Raw genomic sequence first — 15,852 nt, forward strand, 5'->3', positions numbered from 1 at the left:
AGAAAATAGTCCCCATCGCTGCTGCCTCCCTAAGTGGAGAGGGGGGGAGAAGGCGAAAACCCGGCGAGGGAAGAAGAGGAGCTCGGCTGTAGCTTGCGCCCCATGTGACTGGCTCTCAGGGTGGGGGCAGCAAGGCCTAGCAACCCCCACTGTTTCCCAGGCCGCAGCAGGAGCAGCATCGGGGGGGCTCGTGTGCTGGGTGGAGGCAGCTGTTGGACCCAGTGGTGCTGCTGGGAAGGATGGTTTTATAAACGAGGAGTGAAGAAGCCCTGAGAAGAGAGATCCAGAGGGGGAGAGGGTTTCCCCTGGGGGGGGAGGGGGGCTGGAATTTAATGTTGCATTTTGTATCCCTCTCCACCTGAGAGAGAGGCACGCACACCAACCACCAGGAAGAAGAGAAGGCGAAAGGAAGAAAGGAGGAGAGGTGATCAGAGGGAGAGAGAGAGAGACCATGTCAGGGCGGCCCAGAACCACCTCCTTTGCAGAGAGCTGCAAACCAGTGCAGCAGCCTTCAGCATTTGGCAGCATGAAAGTTAGCAGTGAGTATTGATTTCGCACCCACACCCCGTGCAGATTAAACATCGGGTTTTTAAAAGAGAATTTGCACTGTTGTTTGTCAGTAAACATAATTGTGTGAGGGATTCTGGGCTGGTCAGTGGAAGATGATCTAGACTGTCTCTAGCACTGGATGAAACAGCTCCCTTTCCCTCCCCCTCATTAACCTTGAATAGGCACACACCATGGTTTCCATTTGGGCCTGTTTAACAAAAAATATTTGTTTGGTGCTCCTTTCTGCCTCTTATCTATAACAATATTGTTGTTAGTTTGACCAGCTAGTTAAAGGGAATATTTCTGTTGCAATTTGGTTTTAAAGAGCTATGTGCTGCATTTCTGTCTATGGAGCAATGGAGGGAAGGAAATGAATTACATGCACATGTGATCATTTCACATATTTGTACAGTTATATGCTTCTAAACATTTTCTGTTGTGTGATACATTGAAAAGTGGAATGTTTGCTATAAGTATGCACCCACAACTGGTGTGTGAACACTTTTTTTTTGTGCAAGCTTAGCAGGAGGCTTAGAAAAGTCTACTTCCATAATATCTTGTGTTTCCGGCTCTGTTAAATGTGCTGTGAAAAAAAAATTCTTGAATATGATGTATGTGAACACATTGAACTGTTAGTGAAAAAGAACATCCTGTATTTCTATCTTTCAGGAATTGAATTTTTTTTTTTTTAAGGATGAGGCCTATGGCCCCATTCTAAACAGTAGTATTACATGTATATTGTAAATTGGGTAAGTGGTTTACTATGTGCTCATCCTTGATCTCCCAGTTTATGGCATTGGGATTTTGAGGCGAATTAGAAATATATATTTAAACCTATTAATAAAAAAGATAAAGTGTTGGAGGAAAAAGACCCTGTTGTGTGTTTCTAAAGATCAGTTACATATTTATAATCTGGAATTTGTTGATTCTTGGTTTAAATATATTCATATGCAAAGGTAACATGATCTTGCTCATCTATGTGAATAATTTTCATTCAAAGGCACTTCAGGTCCACTCTTGTAGAAATCTGGATGGCTTTATAAAAGGACCGTGACGGTCTGATATACATCACTATTATTTAAACCGATCACTTTGAGACTTGCATTTTGATACTTACACCTGGCAAAGCTGTGTTTATATCATATTACTTTATTGTACATGTGGAGTTGTAGTTCACTCCAAAGCTTTAGGTAATTGTGAGCTTTCAAACATTTGTCAGAAATTCTTGCATTTTCTAGTCTAAGATGCCTTCCACTGTGGTTGGAGCTTTGAAGAAAATATTGGGTTTATGGTCTGAAGTCTACCCTGTCATGTCTGTGTGATCAGAGTACCTGCAGTACTTATGAACAGAGTAGTTAGCCCATATTAGCAACATGAGACTGTACAGTTGATTAGATATAGCAATAACACATTTCACTCTCCATTTATATGGAGAATATTGTGTGACTCCATTTTATTCTCATTCATTCTCCTTATATGAGAGTAGCAGAGGAAGCAGGAGGTGTTAATCAATATTTCTGCATGTGACTATGTGTAAAATTGACCCAGATCTAGAGCTGTCATGATCAGAAACTAAAATGGTCTTACCTACGCTTTTCCTCTTAATTTTTGAAGGTTTGGTTTGGGTCTCTCTTCCTATTTGAGGTCAAAATCTAGGAAGATGCATGCCCATAAATTGGTGTAGGCTAGCAAATACGATTGCTTCCCCATTGTGTTATACATTTGGTATTTAAAGGCCTTAACATAAAGTGCCCACAGTGGTGATACCCCTCTTTCCCCCCCCCCCCCCCCCCCCTTGTGATCATGTCCTGTTGGTGTCTTTAAAAGGATATATAATCAGAGCAACAGAAGCAGAGGCAAGGACTGTGTGGAGTAGGAGACAGTGTCTGTTTTGGAGGACAGCAAGACTGCTGTATGCCGAAAAGGGTAACTTCTAATGAGCATCAGAATTTTGGTGGCCTCTTTTTGGGTATGACGAAGCAAGATTCAAATAATCAGAGTCCAGGTCTTGGAAAAGTAGGCTTTACTTTTTTAAATGATGTTTCTAGCCATTTTGGTTGTGAAAAAAAATTCCTGTATATGACCAGGTGTATATTGATGCAGTGCTGTTTCTGAAGTCTGCAGGCAGCTCTGGTGCCTCTGCCACTGATCAGAGCTTCCTAAACTGTAGCAGAGTGAAAACTGGATCTATTTTGTGTCTGTTTCACTGCTTCTATTCGTAATTCTGTGAGTAGTAATGAAACTGAATGACCAAGTAAATCTTGCTCTGTTGCTGCTGTGGAAAGCCAGGAGGAGCAGCAGCAGTCGGGCACTGTAACTAGTTTGTAGGAAGAGAGAACTCCAAAAGTGGTGGAGGCTGTGGGAGGGCAGAGTAGCAAGGACTCTACATACCATCACAGCATCCAGGAGGATCAGAGGTGGAAACATAGTGAATGCTCCTTCAGTTCAATAGCAGGGAGTATATGTGCTTTTCCCCTAAATTTATCAGATGCTCACTCACTGCAGGCTGATTTGAAAGGATGAATCTTGAAGCTGGATCCAGGGACTGGCATAAGATTCCCAGCCCCAGTAAAGGGAACTTGTCATTTGTGCTTCACCCTGGACAAAACATGCTGCCCACTTCTCTGGGATAACAGTTGTAGGGATTGTGGTGTCCCAGTATTCTTTCACCAGAGGTAGAAATAGTAGATGTTGCCTTGTCAGTGTTAAGAGCATCTTCCAAGATCCACTAGATGTTTTTTTGTTTTGATTTTGAGAGCACTTATGCTCCCCTCAATTGTGTATTTTTAAATTTTAGTTAACGTCAAGTGCCTTCCTCTGTGTTTACAGTTCTGTAATATTGGGTTTGCAAACTTCTTCTGTGCAAAAAACATTTTTTGTGTGTTCCTTAAAAAGACATACTGGTTGGGCCTGTACTAGTTCCTAGGAATGAATTGAGGGCAATATAAAAAATATTAGATGTATTTATCATTTTGAAAAGTCTAGCTGTGATCTTAATCACATTTAAAAGATAAATGTTAGTTGGATTTGTAAGTTTATATTTAAACATTCAACTAATAACTTCTGGGTTGCTGTTTAAATTTGATGCTTGCCAGTAAAATCTGCTGAAATTGAGGTATGGAGCTTACCATGGCTTAGTGCTGCACCCTAGTTGTTTTATACTTGGAAATGATGTACAACTGGAAGCAAACGGGAGAAATTGTCCTGAAAATGAAGTGTGGTCTTGCAACACACAACAAAAAAATGCACCTCTTCATAAAAATACAAGTCTTCAATGGGAAAACTCACAACTTGCAAACTTAAACAGTAAACTTTAATGACCTGTGAAACTGACTGCTGTTGATTATGAAAGACAGTGTTTTAAAGAACATTTAGGACTTGCTACACTTAAAAATACTTTTAATACTGCTGTCTTCAAACTGTTACTTTGTCTCTGCCCGCAGCCCTTCATAACAGGCTAATTCTTCTCAAGGGGTCTAATAAACTTTTCACTGCATGTGTAAATGTCATATACATGCAATAGAATTACTTGTAATTTTTCATAAAAACAATTTTAGTGAATGCTGTACAGCTACTCACCTTAGGTTAAATGCCCAAATCTAGCTATTTTCTTGCATAATGTGTGTAAGTTCATGGCCTCTTGAATTTTCATAATTTAGACTATGTAGCAATTAATTCTGTGACTTGCTGAAAGAATTTTGCCCCAACAGCAAACTTGCCTTTGTTCAAGTTCATTATTTCAACTACTTACTTAAACGTAGTGGGTTTTTTCATATGAAAGGATCCAAAAGTGCACAAGAAGCTCTAATATGTGTGAGTACATATTACTCCAGTGCTGAAATGCAGTCATGTATAAAGTGGAATATAGCAGCAGCTTGACAGTTGCACAGCCTATTAGTTTAGGATAGTAATGGTATCAAAATAAATCTGTACAAAAGGTTTTTGGGTAGGAGGCAACAACTTGGTGAAAAGCTTACGATAAATGACACCCCTCTTCTCCCCCCCCCCCCCCCAAAAAAGCTATCCTAGCTGAAAAGAAATGATCTTCTCTCTCCAGATGCTCCTGGCTGCTGAGAGTTGTGTGGGTTTTAGCAACCCTATCCCTTGTCCAGATTTTTGGCTACTTCTGGGAGGGGGAGTTTCCTCTACACAAAAATTGGAAAAAATTACTTGACTCCATACCAGGGTGAAAAATGCCTTTGTATTGTCATGCCCCAAATCCACACTCCTGCAGTTTCAAAAAGGGAATATAACAGCTGTGTGGTGTATCTACATCCCCAATCAATTTCGTATTTATACTTTTAAAAAGAATGTTACTAGGGCTAGTTGAGTAGAACAGAAATTTATCTCTTAGTTAATAAAATAAAGATTTATCAGTCTTCATGAATGCCAGTGAAATTTGTCAAATAACTGCCGAACACAATTCAACCAATCCTTTTTTCTTCATCTCCTGCCCCTGATACACCTTCTTTCCCTTTCCAGCTTCACTGGTTTGGTTGGTTGGGGTTGTTTTCTTCCTTGTGATATATATCATGGTGTATCTTTTCCTGAGGTCTCTTTTTGTTGTTGTTGTTGTTCTTTTCTCTGCCTTAGCTTCCCTGATGGATGTTCACACTTTTCCCCTGTCTCATTGCATATTTTCCCCCACCCACGCAATATATCCTCTTGATACTGTATTTTCCCATCATCCCATCAATCTTGTCCTCTTTCTCTCCCACCCACCATTAGATGACCTCACATACCAGTGTGTGAACCCACACATTGAACTTAGAAACTTTACCTGTCTACATTCTGCCTGGTTCTACTTAGTGATGCTGTTTCCTTGCCTTTAATTAGGAGGTCACAGGATGTGCTACAATATCATTCCTGCACCCGTGGTGGTGGTTATGGGTTCTGCAGAACTTAAGATTTCTTTTTTCAAACTAACATCTGTAGTCCATATTGATGAAGAAAGCCTTTGAAAATGTAAACTGTTACAGGACTTAGGGATGCAAAATATTAACTGGTAAGCATTAGTCTTACTGTTAACCTACCCTAACCATTAACCCCCAGCCCCGGGCTGGCTGGAGCAGCCCTGTCACCTCTACCTTTAACCGGTTAACCAGTGTAATTTTTACGGGTTAACGTGACAGGCATACAACCCCAATTATAGATGGGAGAATCATCCTTGCCACATCTTTTGGTTATTTCCCCAGCCTACCGGCATAACCTCAGTGTTGCCAGGATTGAACATCAATCTCTCATCCATATGCCAGTCACCCTCCGAAACGGTGCTGTGTGTTCAGCAGCACTGTTTGGGTAGCATATGATATAGTTGTGTTGTCATCATGGTCCCACACACATTGAACAAGAGAGATTAAATGGATCCCTGCACAACTTCACATGTTAGGGCTTGTCTACACTGGCAATTTACAGCATTGCAACTTTCTCGCTCAGGGGTGTGAAAAAACACCCCCCTGAGTGCAGCAAGTTTCAGCGCTGGAAAGCGCTAGTGTAGACAGTGCACCAGTGCTGGGAGCCGCGCCCCTCGTGGAGGTGGTTTTTTAGAGCTCTGGGAGAGCTCTCTCCCAGTGCTCTGTCACGACTACACAAGCCACGTTAAAGCGCTGCCATGGCAGCGCTTTAGCATTTCCAGTGTAGACTAGCCCTTAGTGCACTGAAGGAAAAGAACCAATCTCCCTACACCACCTTCTGAGAATACTTAGTCAAGAAAGAACAGAGCCACCCTAGAATAGCACTTTTAATCAGTGTTTATCAAAGAATTTTGACAGGTCTAACAATATTAGCATGGGCACTTAGGCTATGTCTACACTAGCATGTTTGTTGGTTGGGATGTGAAAAAAAGCCTGTTGGGGTGGTTTAATTATGCCAGCGACAGAGCTCTCTCCCGTTGGCATAGAGCAGCTACACGGGAGACTAACACTGGCACAAATTGTGTGATGAAGTAGTCCCAACATCTGTAGTATCACAGTGCGCATCTTAAGCCTAAACTTGACTGAGGACCTAGCATGGCAGGCCTTAAATCACCCAAGGCCAGTGGCCCAACATACTCAATCTGTATCAGTTTCGGAAAGATGTTTTCTTAAGTTTCTGCACTGGTAGCATGGAGTTTGCTTTACTGAAGGAACTCTACTATGGAATTCGGGAGCATTTGAGTATTTACAGTAGAAAGCTAACTCTCTGGGCCCTAAAGTCATAGAAACAAGTACTTTATTTCCAAGACAGGTGGTTTGCTCGCTCAGTTCTGTGTGTGAGTCTACACATTCTCACAGATTTTTATAGGTCAGAATGTAATTATGAGCAAGTTGTAGCACTTCTGTTTTGCCGGCTTTAGTAACCATAGTAATCCTATTGAATGTAACAAAGTTGTGTATTTCTTGCCAGTATTACTGTAAAGTGTGACTTGAACTTAAATACATAAATATTGTGGGCTAATTCTTCAATTAAATAATCATCAGGGAGAGGGGACAAGGGGAACAATGTTGCTATTTAACTTTTTGGTTCAGGTAACTTCTGTTGACTTTGGTTTTGCATTTGGAAACAGATCTTAGGCTTAAGAGTTCAGAGAATTAAGTGGTGTATGTAAATAGATGCTCTGGTTGTCTCCAGTCATCTGGCCAAATTTGGAGAAAGCCTTCTGCCAGAAGCTCTGGACTAGTAGAAGTGCTATCTGGGCAAGAACAAGTGTTGGATTTTATGCCTGATATCTGGACTAGGACAACAGAGGAAGCTAGCGTAGGCTGAGTGGTATTAGGCACATCACTATTAAGCTGTTGGCCCAAAATGAGGGGGAATGGTCGTAATAAATATCAACTAGGTAAGTAATGTCTTGAAAAGGGCATGGGATCAGAGAGAAGTGCGCTGCTGAGCATGCATGAAGCTGAGCCTCTGTTTGGATATGTCAGTTCTTTGATCAGATGTCTGGTGACTTAAGAGAGGAGAGTTTGAGTGTGGGCTTTGAAGTTATAACCAGAAAGGAAGCAACAGTTTAATTTTCCAGTCAAGATGGAGTAGGCTCTTTTAGAGCTGCAACTGCTACTACTACAGGATTTGTTTGTTCTGATTTTTAGTGGGAGTGTAATGCTTACAAGTTGTAGGCCTTGGCCCTATAGTTCAAAGGCAGTATCTTAGGCCAGAAAAGCAAGCAATAATTTAATTTTCCACCCAGGCCAAGTGTCGTGTGGTAAAATAAACAGCAATCTGATTATTTGCTGCTGCAAAGCATACTTTGATTTGTTTTTAGGCGGGAGATGACTTCTCGCCAATACTTAACTGCTGTTGCTAGAGCCAGTCCATTTAATTTCCTTGACTTGCACACTATTCTAAACACACTTATATACAGTCTATATATACATACACACAGACTCCGTGGGTTTAACTAGAACAAAACATTGACAAATGTCTGAAACATATCAAACTATTCTGTGTGGTGCGGTTATTTTTTGAGTGTGAGTGTGGTGGTTTGAATCCATCAGCCCAAATCACTAGAGAGAGTTTGCTTGTGGACTAAGTAAACATGAATCACTTAGCACAGCTGTGAATGTTAGTCAAGGGAAAACTTGGCCATAAACACACTTTCTAAAATTTATGGACAAATATATAGCCATCTCAGAGAATTTTTTTTTTTTTTTTTTTTTGTAACTTGCTGAAAGCATAAGAAGCTTTCTGATAAGAGCATCCCTTGGAAAGTGAGCGTAAAATGTTTAGTATGGTTTCATTATGTGTACATTGCTGATCACTTGAAATTTGTGGATGCAGAAAGTCATTTTGTTCATAAGAAACTTCTGTAAAGTGTAACACACAAGAAGCAACGTTTGTTACCATATAGAACATCACATCTGCCATTGCCAAGTATAATTTCAATTTTAGAGACTTCACAATATCAAAAATGGCTTTAATCTTGGATTAAACAGAAACACTCCTGGAGCGAGAGACTTCGGAGGTAATTACGAAGTGTTGTAGGGAAGCGTCTTAAAAAGGCATATAGAAAGCTAGGTTTATTATTGTACTTGCTGATAGATCCACTGGGGTGTGTGTAGCTGAGCAAGAGTCTTGTGTGTACATCAAGTCTGTGCAGTGTGGGGAAGCTTGTACTCTTTACTGAGGTAGTAGACTTGGAATCTAGGACAGCTGATGGTATCACAGTGGAATTAAAAACAGCTTTGGGAATTGTGAGGATCTAGACCGAAAAACGAAAACATTGTTCACTATATTGAATTCAACGTTTAGCTTGTGATTCAGGATCTCAAAAATTATCAAAAGCATGCCTTTATTTTGAAATGCATTCAAATATTGCTACTTAAGTGACCAGGAAGTGGCAATTGGAATCTGCCATGTTTGCTGGGTTGGTTGTCAGACCACAGTGATAAAGGCAATGACCAAAAATTATCATTTTGCTGTTGCTCATCTAGACGATATTGCAGAAACCAAGTAGGGTTGATGTAGCCCAAATAGAAAAATTTCTTAAGGAAATCAAGACAGGGAATTTTGTGGGCCAATTATATTTCATAATGGACACAAACACCAGTATGACTAAAGCTTACTTTCAAGGCAAGAACCTCCTTTGAGGCTCTGGGAAGGCTCAGAATTGCTATGCTGGAACTTATAGCAATAAAAGACAGTCCTAGCTGTTGCTCTTCAGGATGGCAGACCCTGCCAGAGCAAGAGCAGGAGAGGTGTGTGTGCAAGTTTTAATCTGATGATTAATACCCCCCACAAGTTGCCTTTCAAGATCCATAGTTCCTGCACATGCCTATCACAACATATAGTATGCCTCATCCAGTGCATGAAATGCCCCAGTAACAACTTTGTGGGTCAAGCAAAACACTTACTATGCTATGGAATGAACATGCACAGAAAAATAAGACACAAGCACTATATCACCTGTGGGCGAACATTTTTCACAAAGTGCGCCAGATCTCTCAGTTCTTGTCCTCAAAAGAAATCCGCATAACCAAAAGATGAGCCTGGGAATTTAAGTTCATAGCTTTGTTAAACACTATAAAAATCATGGACTTCATAAAGATGCTGGATTAATGGCTCATTACAGCAATCTACAACCCTATCCTTCTTTGCTCTGTGACTGCAGAGATGTTAACTACCCACATCATCTTGAATGGTCTCTTACAACATGTTAATTCCTTATGCTAAACAATCTGTTCAACCTTGTCTTTAGCTATGACACTCTGAGTACCTTTCCCAGTTCTGAAAAACTCTGCAAGCTAGAAAGCTTCTCTTTTTCACAGACAGAAGTTGGTCCAGTAAAAAGTATTACCTCACACAACTGAAGTTATAAGCAGTTTTAAAAAAGGTTTAGTGTGTATGTGGGCTTAAAAAAATTGTAAATTTTATAACTGCAAGCACTTTGGAATGAAATAATAATTGTATATCTGCTGGAAGACAGAGTTTAAATCCTGTGGATTTTCCAAGATTTATTTGCATGACTTCATAGTGCAGTGGGTGCTGTTCTAACTTTTTAAAAATAAAATGCAAACCCTACATTAATTGAATGATACATTTACCAATTCAAACGCCAAGAGTCAGGAAAGGAAAAAACTAAAGATAACAATATTAATTTCCCAATTTTAGCCATATATGATATGAGGTATAATGACCAAACTTGTAAGTTAGGCTCTTGTAATTTTTTGTACATCTTATGTGTATTGTTGTAGAATTATTTCAATCAAAGTTGTAGCTCTTTTCTTTCCTGACTATTGGGTGTGGTAATTTGTATCCTTCACTGTGCATTAATATAGGCTTTTCTGAATGCTTGAAAATGAAAGCCCATGGAATCCTTCCCTGTAGGAGCTTAGAAGCTAGATTTGCAATTTGCAGAATCAAAACACTGGTGTATAACACCACTTTCCTGCCTGATTCTGGCCATGAAAATTATTGTGATGGAGCGTAATGTATTTTTTGTGGTGGAGGATGGTGGTGGTTTGTCTTTCTCAAAGTTCTTGTGGGGTCTGTGCTTCCCAATTTGTTCTCACACCTAAGGATAACTGTCTGTCTAGCAGCAGCCACATTGGCATAAAAATGCTTTACACATGGAACCAGCTGCAAAGAGACTCTGAGGCGGTCATGTGATTATACTCGGTTTTCTTCTGCAGTCCTTCCAAATGCTGTTGCCGACCCTGTTGAGAACAAAAGAAAAGCAGGTGGAGATAGAGCAAAAGGACAGGATGAAGAGAAAAGGAAGACTGAGGACAAAGGAGATGGAAGAGACAAAGATGGGGTGGGGCCGGGGGGGCGGGGGGGGGACAACAAAAGGACAGAAATAATGACAGTTGCCTTAATGCTAGCAACCCAGAATCTTTTTCTGAGAAATAGATCAAATTTTAAGTGAGCATCCGAAATGTGTATTTTAATAGTACACTAGACTATCACATAGAAATCTCACGAAAGTCTTTGAGAGGGGGAGGGGAAATGACTTTCAAAAACACCTGCTTGTGCTGTTAGTGTTCAGACACCATTTACTCTCAGTCTAATGTCCTGAGGCTGGGAATTAATGTGGGTGTATGTCACAGAGTTAATGTTGCTTAATTCTGCTGCAAGATTAAATGTTAGTATGTGCAGTAAACCCCATTCCAGCCTATCTCTAGAAATGATCCCTTTTTTGCCCTTGCAAATTTCCCAGTCTGAAGAACCCTCCCCCACCTTGGGGGAGAACGGGGGGATGGAATATGGGAAAACATCCCATTGCTTCACATTTCATTTAATACAAATTTTTACTTCACTATTCACTTTGTAAGCATATTTGTTCTCATGTATAACAAGGCACGTGTATTGTCCAAAATGAAAATCTTACAGTTCCTCAAGTAGTGTCCCTATAGGTGCTCCAGTTCAGGTGTGCATGTGCCTTTTTGAACCCTTGATCAGAGATTTTCAGTTAGCAGTGTCTGTTTGGTCCACTCATGTGCTCTATATGATCTTGTGCCACACTCTGAGTACATATAGGGCTACACGGGCAAACTGCCTTTCAGTTCCTTCTCTAGTGCCTCGGCCTGAGACACAGCTCTAGTGTATCTGCCTTGTGCGTGTATCAGTGTGTTTTGTAGTTGTTGTTTAATTGTTGTGAGTGTAGAATTAGCTATGTAGGTGTGAGAGATTCAGTTTTTACTTTCCCTTTCCCCCCCCCCCCTCTTTTTCTAGGGAGTTTATTTGGTCTGGTTAGGCATGCCTGGCTTGCCAGCTTTCAAACGCCACCTCTCTTGTCGGGAGGCTATCCCAATCAGCGACAGCCGCTCTAAGTGCATTCATTGTTTGGGAGAGTCCTATGTCTCCCCAAAGTGAAATTTTTGCGTGGCTCTAAAATCCTGTGCTTGGAAGACTCAGGAGGCCAAACTGAAGTTGCTGCTGATGGAGTGCTCCTTTCAACCTGCTTCCAAGTCATCTCATGAGACCTGCCCCCTCCCTCCAGACAGATCCAGTGCCCCTTCGCCTAATGTCTTGCCTAAGAAGGACTTGGGGAAGGCTCCAAAGAAGAGGAGTGCAGTTTCCCACCACAAGGAGCCAGCTCCCAAGAAGTCCTGATATCCTGTTAAGTCTGTGGTGTCAGAGGCCTCGACCTCTCAACTCTGTACCATGGAGGCAAAAGACTGTTCATCTGGTACCGGTGGAGCAGGGAAATCCTAGAGTGCTTTGGAGAAATATGGTGCTGGCAGGGCCCCAGTATTGTCCATCTCCAGGTCGGCACTGTCTGTTTTAGACTTAATGGTGTCTTTCCACTCAGCTCCATCAGTACTTCAAAATTGAAGCACGCACTTTTAGCCCTGGCACCTACATGCTCCAAACCAGTGGTACTACCCAAGTCGATTGCTGCGTCGGTACCAACAGGAATTTTGTTACTCCAGGGACTTGTCAGCATTAGATGAGCTGGAGTTCCCATTGCTTGTGGGTACTAAATACCCCTCGGTAATGAGACCCCGGTCTCTGGATTACCAGTGCTTATCGATACCACCAGATTCTCTGCTTTTTTTTTTTCTACTGGAGGCCCCACTGGAGGACATTGAGGAGGATAAAGCAGACATTGTCAGTCTCCTCCTTATCAGTGCAGGGTTCCCCTCCGCTTCATTACAGGAACCCAAACTTGGGCAAGGCCCGTTGCCCACGTCGGGGAGGGTGGGATCAGTGCTGGGTACCACCCCCTCTCCTGTCTGTGGGTCTCCCCACTGGTCATAGTGAGATCCTTGGGTGGTGTATGAGTAGCAATTTGCCAGGTCTCCAGGTCCATTTTACCAGAGAAGGGTCACACAGTCTCCTACACCAAAACCTCAACATGAGGAGCCCCTTTGAGGAGCTGGAGCCTAAGGCAGACAAACCTCTCTTTCATCTAAGAGGCAGTCATGCCCCCACCACTGTCAATGGCTGACTATTTTAATCAATTTCTTATACTTCCTGAGGAGGTTAAAATCGCACATCACAAGCTCCTGGACATTTTGCAATCAATGACACCCACCCGGCTTGTGCTACCCATTAATGAAATGCTCCTGGATCCAGAAAAGACTGTGGCAAACTCTTGTCATCATCCCGCTAACTTGTAAATGGGTGGATAAGAAATATTATGTTACCCCCAGGGACTCAGAATTTTTTCCCCCCATCCCTGCACCTCATTCCTTGGTGGTGAATGCTGTAAATGAGTGGGGTAAACATCATTATTGCAGGTCTACTCCTTATGACAAGGACCAGATAAGGCTAAATCTGTTTGGACAGAAGGTCTAGTTATCTACAACCCTCCAATTTTGGATCACAGACTTTCAGGTAATCATGGCCAAGTATGTCTGCACGAATTACAAGTTTGCATCCTTTACTGAAAATCTTCCACGGGAGCATAGGGAACACTCCAGGCCATCATTAAAAGGAGGGTCAGTTATTAGCCAGAACCTCACTCCAAGTGTCCTTGGATGCTGCGGACATTGCCACTAGATCCATCTCCACAGCAGTTATGGTGCAAAGGGTGTCGTCTCTACTTGTCAAGATTCCTGAGGTTGGTTTAGAGTACAGTTGAGGATGTCCTGTTTTGATAATCAGAAGCTCTTCTGAGGAACTAAGAATGAGTTCCTGCACATGCTGAAGGTCTCCGTGGTCATGTTGAGGTCTCTGGGTATATACAGCTCTACAAACAAAAGGAGATGAAGCAGGTCTCAAACTGTCCAGAAATTTTGCCTGGGTCATGGTTTTCACAGAACCACCGAATCTGATAGAAAAAGACAGAGATTCCAGAGGAAAAGAGCTCTCCACCCTCTTTCAACTAGCACCCAGTCACCATCGGAACAGTAATTTTGACAGGTTGGTCAAGGGCTTGACTCCTCCTCCCTTGCCTCTAGTTTGTAAGCTGCAACCTTTTGCCCATCTCCCTTCTTTTGGTGATCGTCTTTCCCATTTCCAACAGGCCTGGTGATGTATTGCAACATACAAGTAAGCTATGGATATAACACCAGGCTATACTATCCACTTCACATCCCCTTACCACCCCTTCAGGGACCCCTTTCACAATACTACAGTGAATCAAGAAGTACACTCCGTCCTTTGTTTAAGAGCAGCAGACTAGGTCCCATCCCCTTCCCCTGAGGGACAGGGTTTTATGTAAAGTATTTTCTCATGCTAAAGAAGGATAGATGGTGGAGAGATGTCTTGGATCTAAGACAACTGAACAAATCTGTAAATTCCCAGAAGTTCCAGATGGTGACTGATAGCTATAGTCCCTTCTCTAGAGGCAGAAGACTGACTTTTGGTTCTCAATTGTACAGGATGAGTATTTTCCGATAGTGATACATCCTGCACACAGGATACACTGCCCTTCATTGTGGGCCAAGATCACTTTCAATACCGAGTACTTCCTTCGCCCTCTCTTTGGCCCCAAGGGTGTCCTTCGAGGTTTTAGAGCTAGTGGCTGCTTACCTTCGTCAAAAAGCAATTTTAGTGTTCCCATATCTTGATGACTGGTTACTCAAGGGCTGATCTTATGAAGCAGTTCTAATTTCCATCCAGTCAGCTTGCTCTCTTCCAGGAGTTGGGTCTCCAGCTAAACATGAAGTCCGAGTTAGCGCCTGTACAGAGAATACAATTCATAGGGGCATATTTGGATTTGTTAGCAGTCAGGGCCTTCCTTCCCACAGACCGATTCATAACTTTGTTGAATCGGTTGGGACAGTGGAAACCCCCATACTACAGTAAGGAACCGTTTGCAGCTCCTGGGTCATATGGCAACTTGTATCTTCGTGACATGCAAGATTATGCCTCCGCTGCTTTCAGGGCTAGTTCAGGAGGACCTATTCCTCAACCAGAAGAGCGTGGATAAACATGTTATGGTTTCCCTCAAGGTGAAGAACTCCCTGAATTGGTGGCAAGATCAATGGAGTGTCTGCGTGGGCATCCCTTTCCTCCGCCCAGCTCCAACAGTAATTATGACAACAGATGCATCACTGTTTGGGTGAGGAGCACACCTTAACACACTCACAACTCAGGGCAGATGGTCTATCTCAGGAAACTGATCTCCATATCAACTTGTTGGAACTTAGGGGAGTCAGGAATGCCTGCCTTCAGTTTCTACTCCTCATCAAGGGCAAATTAATCAGAATCATGATGGATAATGTGCCTTGCATGTTCTATATCAACAAGTAGGGAGGAGCAAGATCCCCCATGCTGTACGCCAATGCCATGAAGTTATAGAACTGGTATATAGCTCATCAGATTCAGATCTCCAGTGATTACTTTTGTGGAGTTTAGAATGTCACAACCAATATGCTCAGCAGGTGCTTCTCCCAGTACTACAAATGGGAGTTGCATTCTCAAATCCTTCATAGGATGTTCCAGAGGTGGGGACCTATTTGCCACATTCAGAAACAGGAAGTGACTCTTATTCTGCTCAACAGAAGGCCTAGGCCGCCTCTCTCTGGAAGGCTCCTTTCTGTGATAAAGGGCCTGTTTCGTGCATTCACTCCAACACCACTAATTTTAAGAGTGATGGCCAGGGTTATCCTTGTAGTAGCAACTTGTCTGAGGCAAGCATGGTATCCTTATCTGCTTCACCTGTGTCCAACTGGCACTCAAACTTCCAACTGTCCCATATCTCTTCTCCCAGGATGTGGGTTGTGGCTTCACCCAAACCTAGGGGTCCATCTCAAACCTGGCTCCAAGATGGTTCATGAGATTAGAATCCATCTGCTTGTCAGGAGTACAAGAAGTACTACTAAACAGTAGAAGGGAGTCAACTTGAATTCCTTACCTTTAGAAATGAAAAAAGTTCAACCATTGGTGTTGCTGTCACCACCTTATGCCTGAATCGTCTCTGCTCTCAGCCAT

The 15,852-nt window shown here is 42.2% G+C and overlaps 1 protein-coding gene across 2 annotated transcripts in view; it reads left to right on the forward strand.

Annotated features, from left to right (window-relative positions):
- The first annotated feature begins 298 nt into the window (after nt 1-298).
- The window catches only part of GSK3B (glycogen synthase kinase 3 beta), a 253,978-nt gene continuing 238,424 nt past the window's right edge, over nt 299-15,852 (forward strand). For both annotated transcript variants that reach the window (XM_024202437.2, XM_024202439.2), the window contains exon 1: nt 299-539. In XM_024202437.2, coding sequence (XP_024058205.1) covers nt 452-539 — 88 coding nt within the window. In that variant the 5' untranslated portion in view covers nt 299-451. The remainder of the gene's footprint in view (nt 540-15,852) is intronic.

This window comes from Terrapene carolina, unplaced genomic scaffold (genome assembly GCF_002925995.2).
Source record: "Terrapene carolina triunguis isolate 2854851 unplaced genomic scaffold, T_m_triunguis-2.0 Scaffold242, whole genome shotgun sequence".
NCBI lineage: Eukaryota > Metazoa > Chordata > Testudines > Emydidae > Terrapene > Terrapene triunguis.